This window comes from Heptranchias perlo, chromosome 1, assembly GCF_035084215.1.
Source record: "Heptranchias perlo isolate sHepPer1 chromosome 1, sHepPer1.hap1, whole genome shotgun sequence".
NCBI lineage: Eukaryota > Metazoa > Chordata > Chondrichthyes > Hexanchiformes > Hexanchidae > Heptranchias > Heptranchias perlo.
This window is the reverse complement of record NC_090325.1, coordinates 181,045,305-181,063,917: the sequence shown is the minus strand read 5'-3', so window position 1 is coordinate 181,063,917 and position 18,613 is coordinate 181,045,305. Positions and strand designations below refer to the sequence as shown.

At 43.3% G+C, this 18,613-nt stretch overlaps 1 protein-coding gene across 1 annotated transcript in view; it reads right to left on the bottom strand.

The window, feature by feature from the left end:
• The window catches only part of LOC137328402 (janus kinase and microtubule-interacting protein 1-like), a 244,443-nt gene that overhangs the window by 132,487 nt on the left and 93,343 nt on the right, over positions 1-18,613 (bottom strand). The window contains exon 4 of the mRNA XM_067994334.1: positions 15,822-16,319. Within this exon, the coding sequence (XP_067850435.1) occupies positions 15,822-16,319 (498 nt within the window). The remainder of the gene's footprint in view (positions 1-15,821; positions 16,320-18,613) is intronic.

Below are 18,613 nucleotides of genomic sequence, written 5' to 3'. Positions count from 1 at the left end.
CCTGATTTTGGAAGAGAAAATCATTCACGATATTAAAAAGTGGAACCACTTCAAAAACAATCCTTCAATATCAGTCTGTAGGTGATCAGTAATTACATTTTGAAAGACAAAATTGGGTTCTAATGATTTGTAGGTGCTCTAAATCAAGGCTATTTAAAGAGCAACCATTACAGGGAGGTGCTGGTTACCAATGGATTTGCAGTACCAGATCAATATCAGTTTAATTATTTTCCGTTGGTTCATCCAGGCTATCTATCATGAAAGCTACAACATAAACATTTCATGTTCCATGCCCCTACATATAAACTGGATCATTTTTGGTCAGGCTTGTCCGTTCCTAGCTCTGTAACCTTCTCCAACATCAAAACATCTCACCCTTCCCCCCCACCCCCACCCCCCAAAACAGTCCATTCCTCTGACTCTGGCCTCTTGTGCATCGCCTCTCCCTTCACCCCACAATTGGTGGTGGTGCCTTCAGTCACCTAGGCCCCGGCTCTGGAATTCCCTTCCTAAATCCCTCTACCTATTCCAACTCCCTCTCCTTTAAGATTGTCCTTAAAATCCATCACTTTGACCAAGCTTTTGATCAACCCACCTCCCTCAATATCTATTTCTTTTACGTGGCATCCATTTTTTTCCTTTACACCTCTGTGAAGTACCTTGAAGTGTTTTATCAAAGTTGAAGGTGATATATTAGTACAAATTGTGGTTGTAGTATTTTCTTTGAAACCTTTATCAACCCTGCCTAAAATAGCTTGAAGCATTGCCATACAATTGTTCGTCTCTAAGCGGGAAGAAATAATGTTATTGCACACATTATTATGCTTACTTATATTTACAGAATCACCAAGCTACACAAAATAAAATTAAATGTTATATTCTTTCAATATTTCTCAGTGGGTATGATAAGACTTTGCTTTTTGCATGTTTCATGTCTGAATTTATCAATACTGAGGCCAAAAATCTGCGGCATTCCAGCGCACGCTCGTCACTACTCTGTTAGGAGTGTGCGAGAAGGGCCAGATATTAGTCCAGCACCTGGATACACCAAGTCCCAGCCTTATGTTAAGGAGTCTGTGGGGTCCTATAAGAAGCAGAGCCTCCCAAGTGTAGGAAGGGGCAGCGGGGCTGGGAGTGCAGACTTCTAAAGCACCCCACATTCCCGGCATGCAGGGGGACCCAGTGTAGGATCAGCAGGCCATTAACTGGGTCCCAGCTGGCATTGTAGGCCAGGATCATGCCCTGGAACCCCCCATCTTAAAAAAAAGTATGTGGCATTTTGACAAAAAGATAGCATGCAGGTACAGCAAGCAATTAGGAAAGCAAATGGCATGTTGGTCTTTATTGCAAGGGGGTTGGAGTACAAAAGTAAGGAAGTCTTACTACAGTTGTACAGGGCTTTAGTGAGACCTCACCTGGAGTACTGTGTACAGTTTTCATCTCCTTATCTAAGGAAGGATATATTTGCCTTAGAAGCGGTGCAGCGGAGGTTCACTAGATTAATTCCTAGAATGAGAGGGTTGTCCTATGAGGTGAGGTTGAGTAGAATGGGCCTATACTCTCTGGATTTTAAAAGAATGAGAGGTGATCTAATTGAAACATATAAGATTATGAGGGGGCTTGACAGGGTAGATGCTGAGAGGTTGTTTCCCATGGCTGGAGAGTCCAGTACTAGGGGGCATAGTTGCAGGATAAGGGGACGGCCATTTAAGACTGAGATGAGGAGGAATTTCTTCACTCAGAGGGTTGTGAATCTTTGGAATTCTCTACCCCAGAGGGCTGTGGATGCTGAGTCGTTGAATATATTCAAGGCTGAGATAGACAGATTTTTGGACTCTAGGGGAATCAAGGGATATGGGGATCGGGCAGGAAAGTGGAGTCGAGGTCGAAGGTCAGCCATGATCTGATTGAATGGCGGAGCAGGCTCAAGGGGCCATGTGACCTACTTCTGCTCCTATTTCTTATGTTCTGCTGCTGGAAGTTCTTATGTGGCTGCTGGGAGCACTGATACCACTCCTTAGACCTGGCACATTACGGCGCATTTTGTGGTCTCTGAGGGCAGGCGGGTGCCCGAGATGAACCCCTAGTGGTGCAGGTGCTCGCTAGTGCCGTACAAAACAAGGAACCTCCCCTGACCCTGGACCATTCGTGGGATTAGCGGTGGAGGTTCCAGGCGGGCGCTTACTTCGGGATGTGCCCCTCTCCCTCGTGGATTTTCGACACGGTATTATTCAAGCCTATTGGTAATTTTTAATTATTGTTTTAATTTTATGAAAAAAGTCTCTTGTGCAAAAAAAAGCTGAACTCCTAAGCATCCCAACAACACAATTGGTCAAACACTTGAGCCTCAAGCTCAACATGCCTGCTTTTTTTTTGATTAAGTCTCTCTGAAGCTCCTTGATACGTTTTTCGACATTAAGGTCCTATATAAATGCAACTTGTTGATGCTCCATCTCACACAGAGTGACACTGACTGTGGTTTTCAAGTCTGTGACTCAGATCTGCATGGCCTCCTAGCTAGAGAAGAATGTGAAACATTGAATAAGCCTAAAGCGAGGAAACATTCTCTTAAAAAGTTCTGTTAACTGTTTCTGACGAGGTAGACATCATCACACAAATGGTGGAAATATAAAGCATGTAAAATACAGAAGCAAACAAATCACCCTAAGTATTTTAGCACAGACGCATGCCCTCTTCAATGAAATAGTAAAGAGGTTAAATACATACCCAGATGGATCTGAAAAAAAAACTGAATGGTGAATTAACAAGATTAGATTTTGCAGACCAGCTGGACACCTGAAACACGTGTGAAGGTCAAGTGCAAGGATTATTCATTTGAATATGTTTCTGTATGTGCTTTACGAGTCCCATGGTCCCTTGAGTCTTTTAAAGCCTCAGGTTGCAGGGAAGTGAACCAGGCAGCGCAGTGCTTAAATTTTGATTTAAGGGCTTCAGAATGCATGCAATTTTTTTTTAAATGAATACCTGACACGATTTCCTAGCTCTTGCACTGGGATTGCACTTTTTCCCTGAAAAGCGACTTTGAATGGGTGCAAATGAAGTTTCATGCACAATGGAGCTCTTAAAGGGAAATAGGGTTTGGATTTTTTGTTGTTGCTATATTTACAGTATTTTTCTTAATAATGTGTTGTTTTATTAGAATTTTAACTGAGGTGAATTTATGGAATTATTTTTTAATTCCATAAGTTAATGAGTGACTGGCAGGGTAGGTGTGCCAAAAGTACAAACCTTCTTGACTCATGAAGTCTAGAACCAGCCATCGTGGTCAGGAACAGTGGGACAACCAGTGGGTACGCCATTTCACTGCTTTCATAGGAACATAGGAATTGCTAGAGGAAAAAAGACCAAGGTCCATCTAGGTCACCTTCTACCATCCTGGTAGTTGCATGATACAATAATAATGGAGTTGTTGACTAATCATAGCAATCAATCTTTATCAATTAGTTTACAACAGACCCAGACACGAGGAAAACCCCAGTGGTGGAAAGCTTAGGCCCAAAGTCACAACTTTTCCTCCCAAGCATGCTACACTTACCACATATCATGTCTCAAATTACTCATATATTGTATCCAAAATTGTTATTTTTTTGAAAGAAATCTATCTAATTTGCATTTGGATGAGCGAGTCTTTTTTGAGTGTCGAAACGGCTTTGCGTCCTGAAAATGATTGCCTCCTGACAGAAACAGGAGGTAGATGGCAAGACCCGGCATAAAAATACTGCCAAGGCAGATAAAAAGTTTGAAAAAACTCTAGGAACAATTCACTACTTGCTGGAGTGAGACTCCACAGCTTCACTAATTCTTTTCTGGGCCTCCAAGGTCGAGTGTCATGTGAGGACCATAAATCACGTCATTACCAGGGTCCTCTATGACATTAATTACCAGCCTGGAGAGGCAGGGACTGATTAGGGACAGTCAGCATGGTGTTGTGAGGGGAAAATCATGTCTCACGAATTTAATTGAGTTTTTTGAAGGGGTAACCAAGAAGATAGATGAGGGCTGTGCAGTAGACGTGGTCTACATGGACTTTAGCAAAGCCTTTGACAAGGTACCGCATGGTAGGTTTTTACATAAGGTTAAATCTCACGGGATCCAAGGTGAGGTAGCCAATTGGATACAAAATTGGATTGACGACAGAAGACAGAGGGTGGTTGTAGAGGGTTGTTTTTCAAACTGGAGGCCTGTGACCAGCGGTGTGCCTCAGGGATCGGTGCTGGGTCCGCTGTTATTTGTTATTTATATTAATGATTTGGATAAGAATTTAGGAAGCATGGTTAGTAAGTTTGCAGATGACACCAAGATTAGTGGCATTGTGGACAGTGAAGAAGGTTATCTAGGATTGCAATGGGATCTTGATAAATTGGGCCAGTGGGCCGATGAATGGCAGATGGAGTTTAATTTAGATAAATGAGAGGTGATGCACTTTGGTAGATCGAATCGGGCCAGGACCTACTCCGTTAATGGTAGGGCGTTGGGGAGAGTCATAGAACAAAGAGATCTAGGAGTACAGGTTCATAGCTCCTTGAAAGTGGAGTCACAGGTGGATAGGGTGGTGAAGAAGGCATTCAGCATGCTTAGTTTCATTGGTCAGAACATTGAATACAGGAGTTGGGATGTCTTGTTGAAGTTGTACAAGATATTAGTACGGCCACACTTGGAATACTGTGTACAGTTCTGGTCACCCTATTGTAGAAAGGATATTATTAAACTAGAAAGAGTGCAGAAAAGATTTACTAGGATGCTACCGGGACTTGATGGTTTGACTTATAGGGAGAGGTTGGATAGACTGAGACTTTTTTCCCTGGAGAGTAGGAGGTTTAGGGGTGATCTTATAGAAGTCTATAAAATAATGAGGGGCATAGATAAGGTATATAGTCAAAATCTTTTCCCAAAGGTAGGGGAGTCTATAACGAGGGGACATAGATTTAAGGTGAGAGGGGAGAGATACAAAAGAGTCCAGATGGGCAATTTTTTCACTCAAAGGGTGGTGAGTGTCTGGAACGAGCTGCCAGAGGCAGTAGTAGAGGCGGGTACAATTTTGTCTTTTAAAAAGCATTTGGACAGTTACATGGGTAAGATGGGTATAGAGGGATATGGGCCAAGTGCAGGCAACTGGGACTAGCTTAGTGGTATAAACTGGGCGACATGGACATGTTGGGCCGAAGGGCCTGTTTCCATGTTGTAAACTTCTATGATTCTATGATTCTTAAGTGGCTGTGGTGGAAATCATTTGCAATGATGTCGCAAATCCAGCAATTTCACGATTGCCGTTAAGTTCAATGGAGAGCCTCACGGCGAGAAGGGACTTTTATCGGCTTTGGGGAGGCTAACGCCAGAGTGGTGCAAATTGTCCAGCAATTTCCAGAGAATCGGAACTCATGGTGTATCACTTTTACTATGCAAATTCCTGGAACTTTATAGGAATTAATAATTGCGAGCGCTGTTCATGAGTCATTCTAACGACATGACATCCCAGCAGTATCTGTCTCAATATCTTCTTTGGACAGCATCAGCACTGTATTTACAATCTGTTTCATTGAAAAATAAATCCTATCTGTATAAAGGATAACGTAAACCATTTGAGTAGTTTTATTGCTGCATCACTGGCAGGACCCCCAGTGCACCACAATTCCACTGCCAGAGAAATTTCCACTAAATTGGTCTCCCACAGCAGAATTTCTCTCCTGCCACAGAATCAAAGCCAGCAAGAGGAGAGACACGAGAATCAAGAGAAACACAAGAAATGCAGTCGGCTTTTACAGTAAGCCTCTTGGTTAGTACAAAAGTCTAAGGTTGTCAATGAAAATTCAGTATTAACTTCGAGGTTTAATGTAAAAGCTGACTGCGTGTCTTGCATTTCTCCCATTCCTGATTCTCATGTCTCTTTTGTTCATGCCACCTCTCTTCTTGGTTCTGCCATTGCCTCTCCCAGTTCTTCTAGCTCTCCTGCTCTGCTGCCTGGCGGTGATGTCGCTGCTCCTGCTCCCATATTGCTGTTGTGGCTGGCTGGTAACCTGGCTCTGTTTTTGCATTACTCACTCTTGGGTTGTGAGTGTTGCTGGCAAGGGCAGCATTTATTGCCCATCCCTAGTTGCCCCGAGTTTGATACAAATGAGTGTCTTGCTCGACCACTTCAGAGGGCAGGTAAGAGCCAACACATATGTTGTACTGGAGTCACATGTAGGCCAGACGAGGTAAGGATAGCAAGTTTCCTTCCCTAAAGGGTTTTTACGACAATCCAATAACTTCATGGTCACTTTTACTGATACCAGCTTTTTTATTTCTAAAATTTCAAAAATCAGAATTCAAATTGCCATGGTAGGACTTGAACAAATGTTCTCTGGATTATCAGTCCATGCCTCTGGATTACTAATCCAGTAACATAACCACTACACCACCATGGTGCGGAATAGTGGCTGGTGAGTTGGCTGTCAAAGTAGCTTTGGGCTGGCTAGCTGACTGGTTATAGGTTACCTGGCTGGCTGCTGCAGGTCGCTGTTGTCCACTCTACTTCTACCTGCTGTCGTCACGGTTTCAACTCCTGCTCTGCTGGTACTCTCGGTCTCCTGTCCTGCCCATCAACTACTGGAAGCTTACAATTCAAGTGCCATTCTCTAAACTTATGCTTTTCTAATCTACAGATTGTTGCTGTTACACTTTTTCGAAGTTATTAGACTGTCGGCCACTTGGTAATGTGCCACAGAACCTACAGGGGAGATTTTCTACTTCACACTCCCACCACTGAGAGTGTGTATCGGGAACTTGTGCACCCCAGCCCCATGGTTTTCTTCCCATTCATTTTAATGGACAGAAAAATCACAGGTTTGAGATACGCCATTTCCCGCGATGTGCCCCTGGCGTGTACTGGGAGCACTGAGATGGAAAATCTCCTGCCACAGAGTTTGGTTGGGCTTGCCATCAACATTGGCTTGGAGGTGCCACAGGATTCTGATTCTGGATACCAGGAAAAAAAAGTGCCATTCTGCTGTGTAACCAACATTGCAACAATCCTTAGACTGCTAGCATGTCCAGAGAAATCACAGTCTCTGTGTGCTGGATAGGTTTTTACATGCTCAGCTCACACTAAAGCAGTGAACAAGATGTAAGTGGACAAGCAGTGAGCAGTGCAATACAAGTATTTGTATCCAAATAGTGAGGAATTTGTATGCCATATGGCTTTGAATCACTGAACTGCTAACTGGCTGAACCCAAAGTACTTTCCCCTCTGCTGTGGAGGAACATTAGGGCATCAGTGAACTTGCATTTAGATAGTGCTTTATGACCCAAAGTACTGCACCACCAACAAATTACTTTTCAAGTGCAGTCATTGTTGTAGAGGCAAACAGTTGTGTTCTCCTTACATTTATGTGTAATGCACCTTGGGGCATCTTTTATGCTAAAGGCGCTAAATAAATTCAAACTGTTGTTAGGGTATACTTCGAAAAAACTACTCAAATTAACAGGTATGGTAAAAATGGACATTTGTCATCTCTCCAGAGGCTAGGCTACTGTTATAAATGTTCCAATCACTATCGCCCTCTTTGCAGCCTAACAACTGACACCAAAGTTGCAGAGAGAGGTATAGTCCTCGATTTTCCTCCTCCTGCTGGAAGAGGTTCGGAACAGGACTTCTGGCCGTGATCCATTTTCCTGGGGTTGCAGATCATTACCCGCCTGGCGAGACCCTTGCCGCCAAGACGGAGTCTGCCATCGCCATGGAAGGAAATGCAGGCGGTGCTGCAGAAGAGGAAGAGGCAGGCAGTTAAAAGGGGGCAGAAAAGCTGCAAAAAAATTGTTTTTTTTAATATTTGGAGAAGGCTCTCCATGAGCCACAGGACATCCAAAAGAAGGTAAGAGGGGGACTTGAGAGATGGTGAGATGCCCACAAGTAGACCCTCTCTCTCCTACATTCCCTCCACAGGTTCTATCGCCATCCCCCCATCCTGCTGGGGGTCAGCAGCAGACGGGAGGGCAATCACGTGGATTCCTGGACCCTACCTGAATGTCACCATTTACACACGACAGGGCAGTGAGAGGGCGGCCAGTGGCCTTCCGTTCTTGGGCGGGGGAGGAAAATTTAGGTCAGTACGGAGATGGGCAGTAGGCCTCCCTGCCCAACTTTCCTCCGTGTTACCTAGCAGGGGAACATTGTGCCAGGTAACACAATGATATGAAGCAGAAACATTTGGTCCTAAATTATCCTTCCTCAAATAAAAAAAAATCTGTTGAAACCCTATCGGGAAATATCATTTAGTCTTACAGTCATCACATGCAGAGGAACTTGTAACAGAAATGTACATGGGAAGTAATTTCAATGCACATTTTGTAACTCCCTGGTGAGGAGTGATGAATCGACCCTATTCATTACTCCCTAAAGAAGTATCCTATATCTTAATAATTAGTCCAGTTGGGCAGTGAAATAACTGTTTGCTTTTCTTAACTAAAATGCGAATGCGGCCTTGGAGTAACTTTGTACTTTACATTCACACACACACACAAAACCCTGTATCTCCCACTTACATATTTGCTGGAAACGCAATCGTAAATTGGCAAATTGCCTCAAACCCTGAGGAGACAGGACATTTGAGACTAAGTAAAGGTTCAAACATGCTTGGCTGATGTTAGCCACTGGCTCAGTCAGTTACAGCCTGCACTGAGAGAACAGAGCTAAATATTGTTCTTGTTGCTGAATGCAGACATGGGAGCTGCTAGCCACAGTGGCTGAGTACCACTGTGTATAAAAGGGCATCATATGTAAGAATGTGGTTACCTTTTGCAAGGACTTGCATGTATAACCCCCCACCTTTAACATAGTAAACACCGCAAGGTGCTTCACAGAGAAACTGATGCTGAACAGCAGAGGAGGAGACAGGGGAAATGACCAAAATGGTAGGAAGTAGCTTTTGCGGAGGCTTTTAAAGATGAGGAGAGAAGTAGCAAGGTGGAAGACTTTAGGGAGGGAGTTCCAGAGAGTACGCCAAGATGGCTGAAGGGTCAGCCACCGATGGTGAAGCAGAGGGAAGGCAGAATGCATAGGAGGCCAGAGTCAGAGAACCAAAAGGCATGGGATATGACACAGGGCTGGAGAAGGTTGCAGAGGTAGGATAGGGTGAGTCCTTGGAAGGTTTTGTAAATGGAGGGCAGCGAGGATGGGCAAGTAGATCAGTGCTGGACAGGATGTGGGCACTGGAGTTTTGGATGAATTAGAAATTTGTGTAGGATGGAGCATGGGAGGCCGAAGAGGAGGGCATTGGAGAAGTCAAATCTGGAATTAACAAAAGTGTAGATAAAGGTTTCAACAGCAGTGAGGGTGAGGTACGGCTGAAAGCAGGCTATGTTGCGGAGGTCAAAGTCAGCTGGTCTTAGTGACAGATTGGATGTGGGGTTGAAGTTCAGTGTAGCGTTGGTCGTGACAACGAGATTGCACACCCTATGGTTGATCCTGAGCGAGCAGACAGGGAGAGGGATGAAATTGGGGCCAAAGGAGTTGAGTTTTTGGCAGGAGCCAAAAAGGATGGTTTAGGTGTTGCCAATGTTCAGTTGAAGACAGTCCTGGCTCATGCACAATTTGATTCAGGACTAATAATCTAACAAGGTAGTAACTGTGGAGTGGAGGTGATGATGGAGAGGTACAGTTGGATGTTGTCAGGAAACATGTGTAAGCTGATTCCATCCTTACTGGTAATGTTACAAATGGTAACACATGCAAATGAGGAAATGAGGGCCAAGGATAAAACCATGAGGTACACCTGAGGAGCGATTGTGCGAGGGTGAGACGAGGAACCATTGTTAGAAATGTGCTGGCTACTCTGAAATAGTTAAAAGTGGAACCAAGTGAGGGCAGTCCTGTGGAAGTGGATTACCAAGGAGAGGTGGTGGAGGAGAATGCTGCAATGAGGTCACAGAGGACAAGAATGGGTAATGGGCCATGGTAGGAATCAGAAAGAAAGCCACTGCTAATTTTGAGCAGGTAGAGTCAGTGGGGCAATACTGGCTGAAGTGCTACATAAGGCACAAATGTATAGACGACCTACAGGGTAGAATTTTCGGAGGCCCCGTGCTTCTAGCATGGCCTCAAACTCAGCAGGTGGCTTATGGGAAAATCAAGGGTGTATTGTTTGTCCATTAATGTCAATGGATGGAAAATTACGGGCAAAGCACCAGTGATTTTCCAATAAGTAGCCCGCTGTGTGCAAGGCCCCTCCAGAAAGTTCCACCCGCAGCCTCAAGGAATTACTTGATCAAAGATCTTTTCCGAGAGTACAAATAACGAATTACGTTTTCAATTCCTAACTTAATAAGAATGACATGAATATCCGCTGGAAAAGCTGAGAGGAATATACGAGAACAATAGGCATAATTTAAAAAGCGAAAAAAAATGATTTTAAATTTACAAGTAAAACCGAAGGTATTAAGGGATATGGGGCTAAGGCGGGTATATGGAGTTACATCACAGATCAGCCACAATCTCATTGAATGGTGGAACAGGCTCGAGGGGCCAAATGGCCTACTCCTGTTCCTATATTCCTATGTTCCTACATATTCTGAAATTTTATCCCTAATTTTCTCTTCTCCTCTCCTCAAGCCGTTGACTCTCCCGCTAGAGTGTAGTTCCACAGGCTACAGTCACCCTCCCAAATCTTGCAGGGCAGATCACACGCCTGTAAGGGAGCCCACACGATTTTCCATCCATTTAGTTTAATTTAATGGACGGAAAACAGGCAGGCTCTGTCACATGTGTGCAATCCTCATCACCCAATTTTCCTCTTTGTGCTGCACCCAGGCGATCTAAAATACCCAGGCTCGAGAACTTGAAGATCGGCCTCTACGTCTTTACTTGTACGATGATTATTTGTCTAAATTATTTTGGTGTTTTATTAAGACAAAACTATAGGAAAGGCACTTTTTGCATATTGTACCCTTCAGTTCTGTTGCTGATTTTGGTAATCTTATCACTATAAGGAAGATCTTGGTCTACAGTCAATTCAATCAGTGGTACCAAGTCTGGAGGAAGGTCAGTGATTGAGATGGGTTTTGGGCTCTACTAATAACATTTGAAATTATACAGCATCACTTTATCATCTCTTTTACAGCCCAGCTGCTGATTCCAAACTGAGATTCTTACTGAAGAGCAATGAAGGGGTTTACTTAACCTCCCGACTTTGTCCAAGAGAATTACTGCAACACATTGGAAGGGTTTGGTTAGTGGCACTTCTGAATGTGAAAAGGTTTGGTATTGTGCATTTGGTTAATTATTCGGACAACAGTCACCAACTACCATAATCTGCGGTTTGCAATCGTTCACTAGGGTTTGTAATGCTCCAAATTCTGATACTCTAAAGCTGAATCTGAATGCCATGCAATTCAAGTTAAAATTATGGCAATTCTTCTACAGATAACAACAGGCACACTGAAACAATACTTCTAAAATGTCATCAAATTATATTTAGAAGATATCCGAAGTTAAGCACGCAACCAACCATTACAATCCTTTTGTTGAATTTTCTGGTTAATTGTTGTTAACTAGTTATTCTCCCATGGTATTACTCATGGACAAAAATTTTAAAAGTCTATTTTTCTGTAACTGTCTAATTCTTTCTGACTCATTTTGTCTTCCACTCTTTTTTCCCTCTTTCCCTCCATCTCTTTGAATGGTTCTTGCTCACTTTCTCTCACTGTTGTCTCTTTATTTTTGTTCATCTTCATTATTTCTCTCTTTCTGTGATAAAATAAGCAGATATTCCCTTTCAAACACATGATCTTGCTGTGATCTGGTTAGTGTGGCTCCTGCAATGGTTGTGAGCATTTTCTCAAAGTGTATTTTTGGAAAATACGCACACATTTGCACTTTAGCTGATCTCATCCATGGATATTCCTTTTTACCAGCCACGCTGTATAGTCTGTCAGTAATTGAGCTGTCACAGGAGCTCATATTATTGTTCAATTTTTAATTTATTTTTGCTTTTCTGTGGGTATGCCCTGAGGTATGAGTTAAAGGCCTGTGTCCGCCTATATCACTGAATGAGAGATGTCTTAACAATGTCATCTCCCCACTGCCTCTTCGATTGTCAGGGATACTTTTCTAGAGGCTGGCAAGTTAAATGTTTTTCTTCCGATTAAGCATTTAATTTGACATACTATATCAAAATATTTGAACTATTTCAAATGATCATAATCACTAATCACAATCTCTCTCTCCCTGTTAGTAAACTCAATCTCGTTTGTTACTGTATCCAGGATACCTCACACCTGACATAAAATGCTGCTGTGATTTCATAGTGGCAGAGCAGCATTGGGCAGTGAACAAACTATATCCAATACAGCTGTGTTTAGAGATCTAGGGCAAGAAATTGGGCCGGGTAGCATCCATTGTTTCGGCGCTAAGCGGCCTCCCGAAGTGCCAAGATGGTGTCTTGGCTGCGCACGCATGTTTCCAGTGTGACGTGCGCCAGATGCCATCTTGGTATAGGTATTAGCGCATGCGCTCAACTCAACGCACAGTCTTAACCACAATCATCTGAACATGTCTTAGAGTGCCGAGAGCACCCCAACCAGCGCTATTTAAAGGGACCATGCAGGATTTACAGGTTAGTGGTTGGATTATTGCTTCTGGCTGCCGAAATATTTGTAACTGTTTTTGGAGGTCTCCTATACTAGAATACTAGGACGCGGGGACATAGCCTAACATTTAGAGCCAGGATGTGCAGGAGTGAAGTTAGGAAACGCTGCTACATGCAAAGGGTGGGAGAAGTTTGAAACACTCTTCTGCAAATCACAGCTGGTGCTAGCTCAATTGTGAATTCTAAATCTGCGATTGATAGATTTCTGTGAACCAAGGGTAGTAAGGGATATGGGGGTAAGGCGGGTATATGGAGTTAGGTCACAGGCCCACCATGATCTCATTGAAGGGCGGAACAAGCTCGACGGGCTAAATGCCACTGCCACTTGCTGCCTCTTGATATGTGCCACCTTCTCCTGCAAGAAAACGGGATGTGTGTCTGGGTGATGTGCCTGTCATGGTTGAATAGCTGCCAGTGTGTGTGGCCTGTAAGTTGTGGGTGGGCGGCTTGCAATAGTGGTAATGTGTAAGGGTGAGAAGAAGCATCTGATTGGAAGAATTGAGTACAGATGGAAAGAGTTTGTTAGTACATGGGTGATGGGGTGTAGTCCGTGGAGCAGTGGATGGGGCTAGTGGTGCAGTTGATAGGAGACGTCAGTTGACTGTTGACATCACTCACCTTGACCACTCGTGTCAAACCATTGAACTTCTTCCTGCACTGCATCCATGTTCATGGTGCTGTGTGCCTGGCATTGACTCTGTCGCCTGGTGCCTCCCACTGCTTTTTGGGCATATGGCCAGAGGGCCTCTAGCACCCCACACCACCTCTGCAGATATAGGATGTCCCTCCTTCTGTCCACCTCTGGCACCAAGGCCTCTAGTGCATCAGCAGAGAACCTTGGTGCACGCACTCTCGCAGGCCTGGTACAAACTCAAATCGGCAGATTGGTGAAGTCTGGCACGCAGATTGGAGGATGTGGGATTTAGTTGTGCACAACCTTTATTCAATGTTTTAACATAACTCATCATTGTGTAAACATAGGGAAGGGATCTGCATTTGTGTTTTACGTGTGCGATGTCTGATCTCTGTTCAGACTCCCTGCAGACAGCAGACTGTTATTATTAGAAAGTAACAGGTACTGGCTACCTTTAAGAGATCTGAAACGACATCCTCCCTTTAAGAGATTGGGGCTCCCCCTCCTGGTGGAAAGTGCAATTTCATTGAATCGACGTGCAAGGCCTGGATTTCAACGCAGATTGACGGTGGGTAATGAGCCCAGACGAAGTTCTCATCCTGCCTGCGCAGGGCCAATGGGCGCGGGTTAATAGCGGATCACGCTACCTACGCCCAATAATAGGCCCTATTGAATGTTTTCCCCCGAGAAACAGAGTCAAAACTGCGATTTTTCTTGACGCGGAGAATCTGATAAATGTTTAAGATCTTGTGGCTGTTTAGTCAGCTTTCAACGAATCTTTATCTTTACAAAGCAACGGCCCAGATTTTCCCACAATGACATGATTGATGACATACACCGTAAATCTCGCCGTCCAGCTGCCAATCTCGCCGTTGCCAGCTTGTTCCAAGTTTTTGCTGGTTTTCTAATTAGAATATGCCGCAGTGAGCATAGCAGCGAATCAGGCACCCAGCGCCTATCCAAGAGCTGAAGTGATAGCACATTCCCAATCCAGAGCTGTGGGAGGGGCTCAAGTGAATGGAAGTGTAATTTCTTTAATAAACTTTAATCTATAATTATTTTAAGCTGTCGTGTCCCTTTTAGAGTTTCGAGATTTTTGTCAGTTGCACTGCTGTGTGTGATCTATGAATTTGGTCCACTCTAATTCGCTACATTATAAATAATGAATAATTTAGGAATAAAATAATTACTGGCTTTTATTTTCATGCTGTACGTGGGCATAAAATGAGCGAAGCAAGCTAACCTTGAATTTTTTAACTTATTGAAAGGTTCTGGGTTTGAATGAGACTAAAGATCGCAAATCTTTATGGACAGCAAAAATGTACATAATGACGCTGACTTTCCTCTTAGTAGACGGGCTTGAAATGTTTTTGAGGTATACATACATCAATTTATTCATAACTGATTGGAACAATAGTGAGTAATAAGCAAATTAGAGTTATTAGAAAAGATATGTCTGTTGTGTTAGTGAATTTAGTAAGTTTGAGCACTGTGGGAAAACACAGAAGGGGTCATTTAAATTCTGAACACGATCTCATAAATGGAATGGGCTCTGGACATGTGGCATGGCAATATTAAAACTGAACATCCAAGGTGCAGGAGGTGGATGTTCAAAAATCCTTTATTCTTTGCAACAGTAATACATTTTTAACAACTGGCAATGTAAACTCAATCTTGGAATGATAAATCACGCCGCTGCCAGGCCACTAAGACCAATATTTTTAAGTCTAAATGGTCCCAGCATGAAAACTGGCTTAAATGCAGGAAATTCTTGCTTGATTTTAAGGGGGGCAGAGTTATGATAAATACCCTTCTCACTGTTGTCGGTGAGGGTATCGGTGGAGCGGGGCAAAAATTACAGGAAAATATGGGACTAGCTTAGTGGTATAAACTGGGCGACATGGACATGTTGGGCCGAAGGGCCTGTTTCCATGTTGTAAACTTCTATGATTCTATGGAACGGCATAAACTATGGCGTAAGTCACTTACTCCATAATTTCCACTTTCTTTTTGCGCTGCTCAAGGGTCCCCACAACGTAGGTACGCCATTACAATGCAGCAAGTCCCCAGGAAAATCTGGGCCAACATTTGTTGAAAATTTCTCTCAGGGAGTTAAGTGAAGGTTTAATTAATTTTTACCTCATATTTCATACGATAGTCTGCTCACTTAAAAGCAACACTCAATTATTTAGATTTAGTTTGAAAGGTAACAAAAATTGTGGCAAAATAACCTGCACTTAAATCAACAGATCTTTTTACCCACAAACTGTATCATTTTCCCCAGATAATGACAGTCAGTCATGTCTGATGACCAAATACATTTCTGGAGCAATTTGAAACGCAAAATATGGCTAATTATTCTGAATATCTGATATGATGACAGATATTTCCAATCTGGGCAAAGAAATCAAAGTTATAGGCCTTAATCACTTAAGTTTTAGTTTGCAAATTTCAGCCCCTGTAGTCAACAAAGGAGGTTCCATTCTATTCTTGATACCTGCAGCAGAAAGTCCATGCAGTTACTTAGCTCATACTTCTCTACTTACCAGCCTGCGAATATCTCTCTCGCACTCTTTCTTTATTCTGGTTATCTCGTCCTGATGGGACTGATAAGCACTTCTCAGGTCAGCGGCTTTTTTCTTATCGGCCTGTACGATATTGTTTAGGGATTCCTCGACCTGCTTCCTTGTGGATTTCAGCTCTACTATCTCCTGCTGCAGCTTGGTGCGCTCGATGTCAAACCCTTTCCGCGCTTCTTCTCTGGCTTCGTTGAGTAAGGCGTTTTTAACTTTGTCAGCTGCCCCATCCCGTAGTACGTTCACTGTGGATTGGAGTCGCTGGATTTCGCTGTCTTTAATTTTGATTGCGCGGGCTAGTTCCTGTTCGTGCTGTTTCAGCAGGATCTCGCGGACGATTTGTAGCTCCTTCATTTTTTCTTCATGGAGTTTGGCCTTGAGGTCTGTAGTAAGCACTGTCTGCTTATGCTGCTCCAGCTCCCGCACTTGCTTCACTTCTTGCACTTTTTCCCGTTCTAGCTTATTCACCTGGAGAGCACAAGACACAACCAAATAAAACAAGAATCAGTGTAAAATACTGCCTTCTCATTACTGATGTTTTTTTCCTAAAATATAATTCTAGCTAAAGACAACTGCAATGGTTTGGGCACGTTTCAAGAATGGAAACAGCTGGATTATCTTTCATGGCCCTACATACAGAGGTACATAGAACAAGGTTCTGAGGAAGACCAAGGAAGAGCTGGATATACAATGTCAAGAGTAAGGAGTCTTACAACACCAGGTTATAGTCCATCAGGTGAGTCACCTGACGAAGGAGAAAAGCTCCGAAAGCTTATGATTCCAAATAAAGCTGTTGGACTATAACCTGGTGTTGTAAGACTCCTTACATTTGTCCACCCCAGTCCATCACCGGCATCTCCACACAATGTCAAGAGCGACTTGACACAAAGGAATATAGATGACTGAAGAGGCCAGGCTAGTTCAGAACCGACAACAGTCGAGTGAACTCATTCGGCCCCATCGTTGATGGATGGGAATTTAGTAGTACTATTCTAGCTAGTAGTCGAAATGTTTACACTTCCTAAGAATGCAGTAGCCCTTTAGCAGTAAAATCAAAACTTAAATTTATCCCTGGAATACTGTGAATGAAAGCAGAAGGACAGCACACTGTGCAGTGTATTCAATATGTTAATTCTCTTTGTGTGCAATAGTGAAAAATTCTGCTGGAAATCCACCAGGACAAAAGTATCATTGATTTCATCATAGACTCGCCAATTGTGCCAGGGAGCAGTTTCACAGCAAGTCCTCAAGTTCAACTTTAAGTGCCAGACTGATGGAGATCCAGTTGGGCTCTGAGGATACTCAGTGAGAGCGAGTAGATCAGCCTTCAAGCCAGTGCAAAGCACAGACTAGAAATGAATGAGGATATATGCGCCACTCCATAACACTGGAGCACCTCACCAGACGAGTGGGCATCTATCAGATCTCTTTGGGAAAGAAAATGGATGAATCAACCGAAGGGATCTCAAGACAAATAGAAGATGCTAGGATAAATTCACCGATCCCACACTTCCAGCAGGGAGGCATGAGTGAAAGGAGAGCAGGTCAGACAATCAGCGCTGCAATTTAGTAGGCCTAACTTCGACCCATGTTCCCTTTGAGAGCTGCTCCCCACTGACAGCAGGGTCAGTGAGTCTGTTCTAAATTTTTCAATCAAACATAGAGATAAGGAGTACATGACACTGAAAATAACTTCTGGGCTTACCTCCTTTAGAAAATCTTTTATTGTTCTTTACACTGCCAAATTTCTACGTCGTAACTATCACTGAATATTCACCCTTACATAGGTGATATGGGGAAAGGACTGAACGTTACAATCTGCCAGGACCCAAAATGTTGAATTCCACCACACAATCGCTGCAAAATGGTCTTCATGTTAGAATTAAGTGAAACCCGTGAAATCTCGGTGACAACCTTTCTTACATAGTAAAGAATATTCAATAACCCAAAGTTTAAAAAGATGCATACCACCTGCAGTTTAAATGCCCTTTTAAAGAGTTCCTGTAAGAAAATGCTATGAGGTGGCGCCCATTCATCAGGTGAGATTTGTAAGCTGGTGTTATACTGCACTGAATGTGAATGGTCTACTCATGTTCCAAGGTTGTTGTGTTCCTCTAACACAAACTGGTGTGAGATTGCCTTTCGGAGGCTGCCTCACAACTTTAGTGCACTTGGTGCTCCTGAGTTATACTGCAACTTTGTCACTCATGTGCATCCATACCGCTTTGCATCAATACAGAAGTGGCAATGTAACAACACCCTTAAACTGGTCCCACATTTGGATACAAAATTCAAATCAAGTTTTGTTATGAACGATCACTTTGAATTTTGCAGGTATCTAGGGAATTGTGCACTGTTCCACCAGGTTCGGTCTGCTAGTGCAGTATGATTGGTCTTCAATTCAGTTGGGCAGCCTGAACCAAAAGATCGGAGAACTGAGTAAAGTCTGTTTCATGTTTATGTTGCCTGGCTTCTCCTCAGGTACTGTCCCCCTCCCCTTCAAATTTGCTGTCATCACCTCTCAAAAAACCCACCCTTGACCCCTCTGTCCTTGCAAACTACCACCCATCTCCAACCTCCCTTTCCTCTCCTAAGTCCTTGAGTGTGTTGTCACGTCCCAAATCCGTGCCCATCTTTCCCGCAGCTCCATGCTTGAACCCCTCCAATGCCACAGCACTGAAATGGCCTTTATTGAAGTCACAAATGACTACATTACTACATTAAAGGCGCTATATAAATGCAAGTTGTACTTGTTGTTGTTT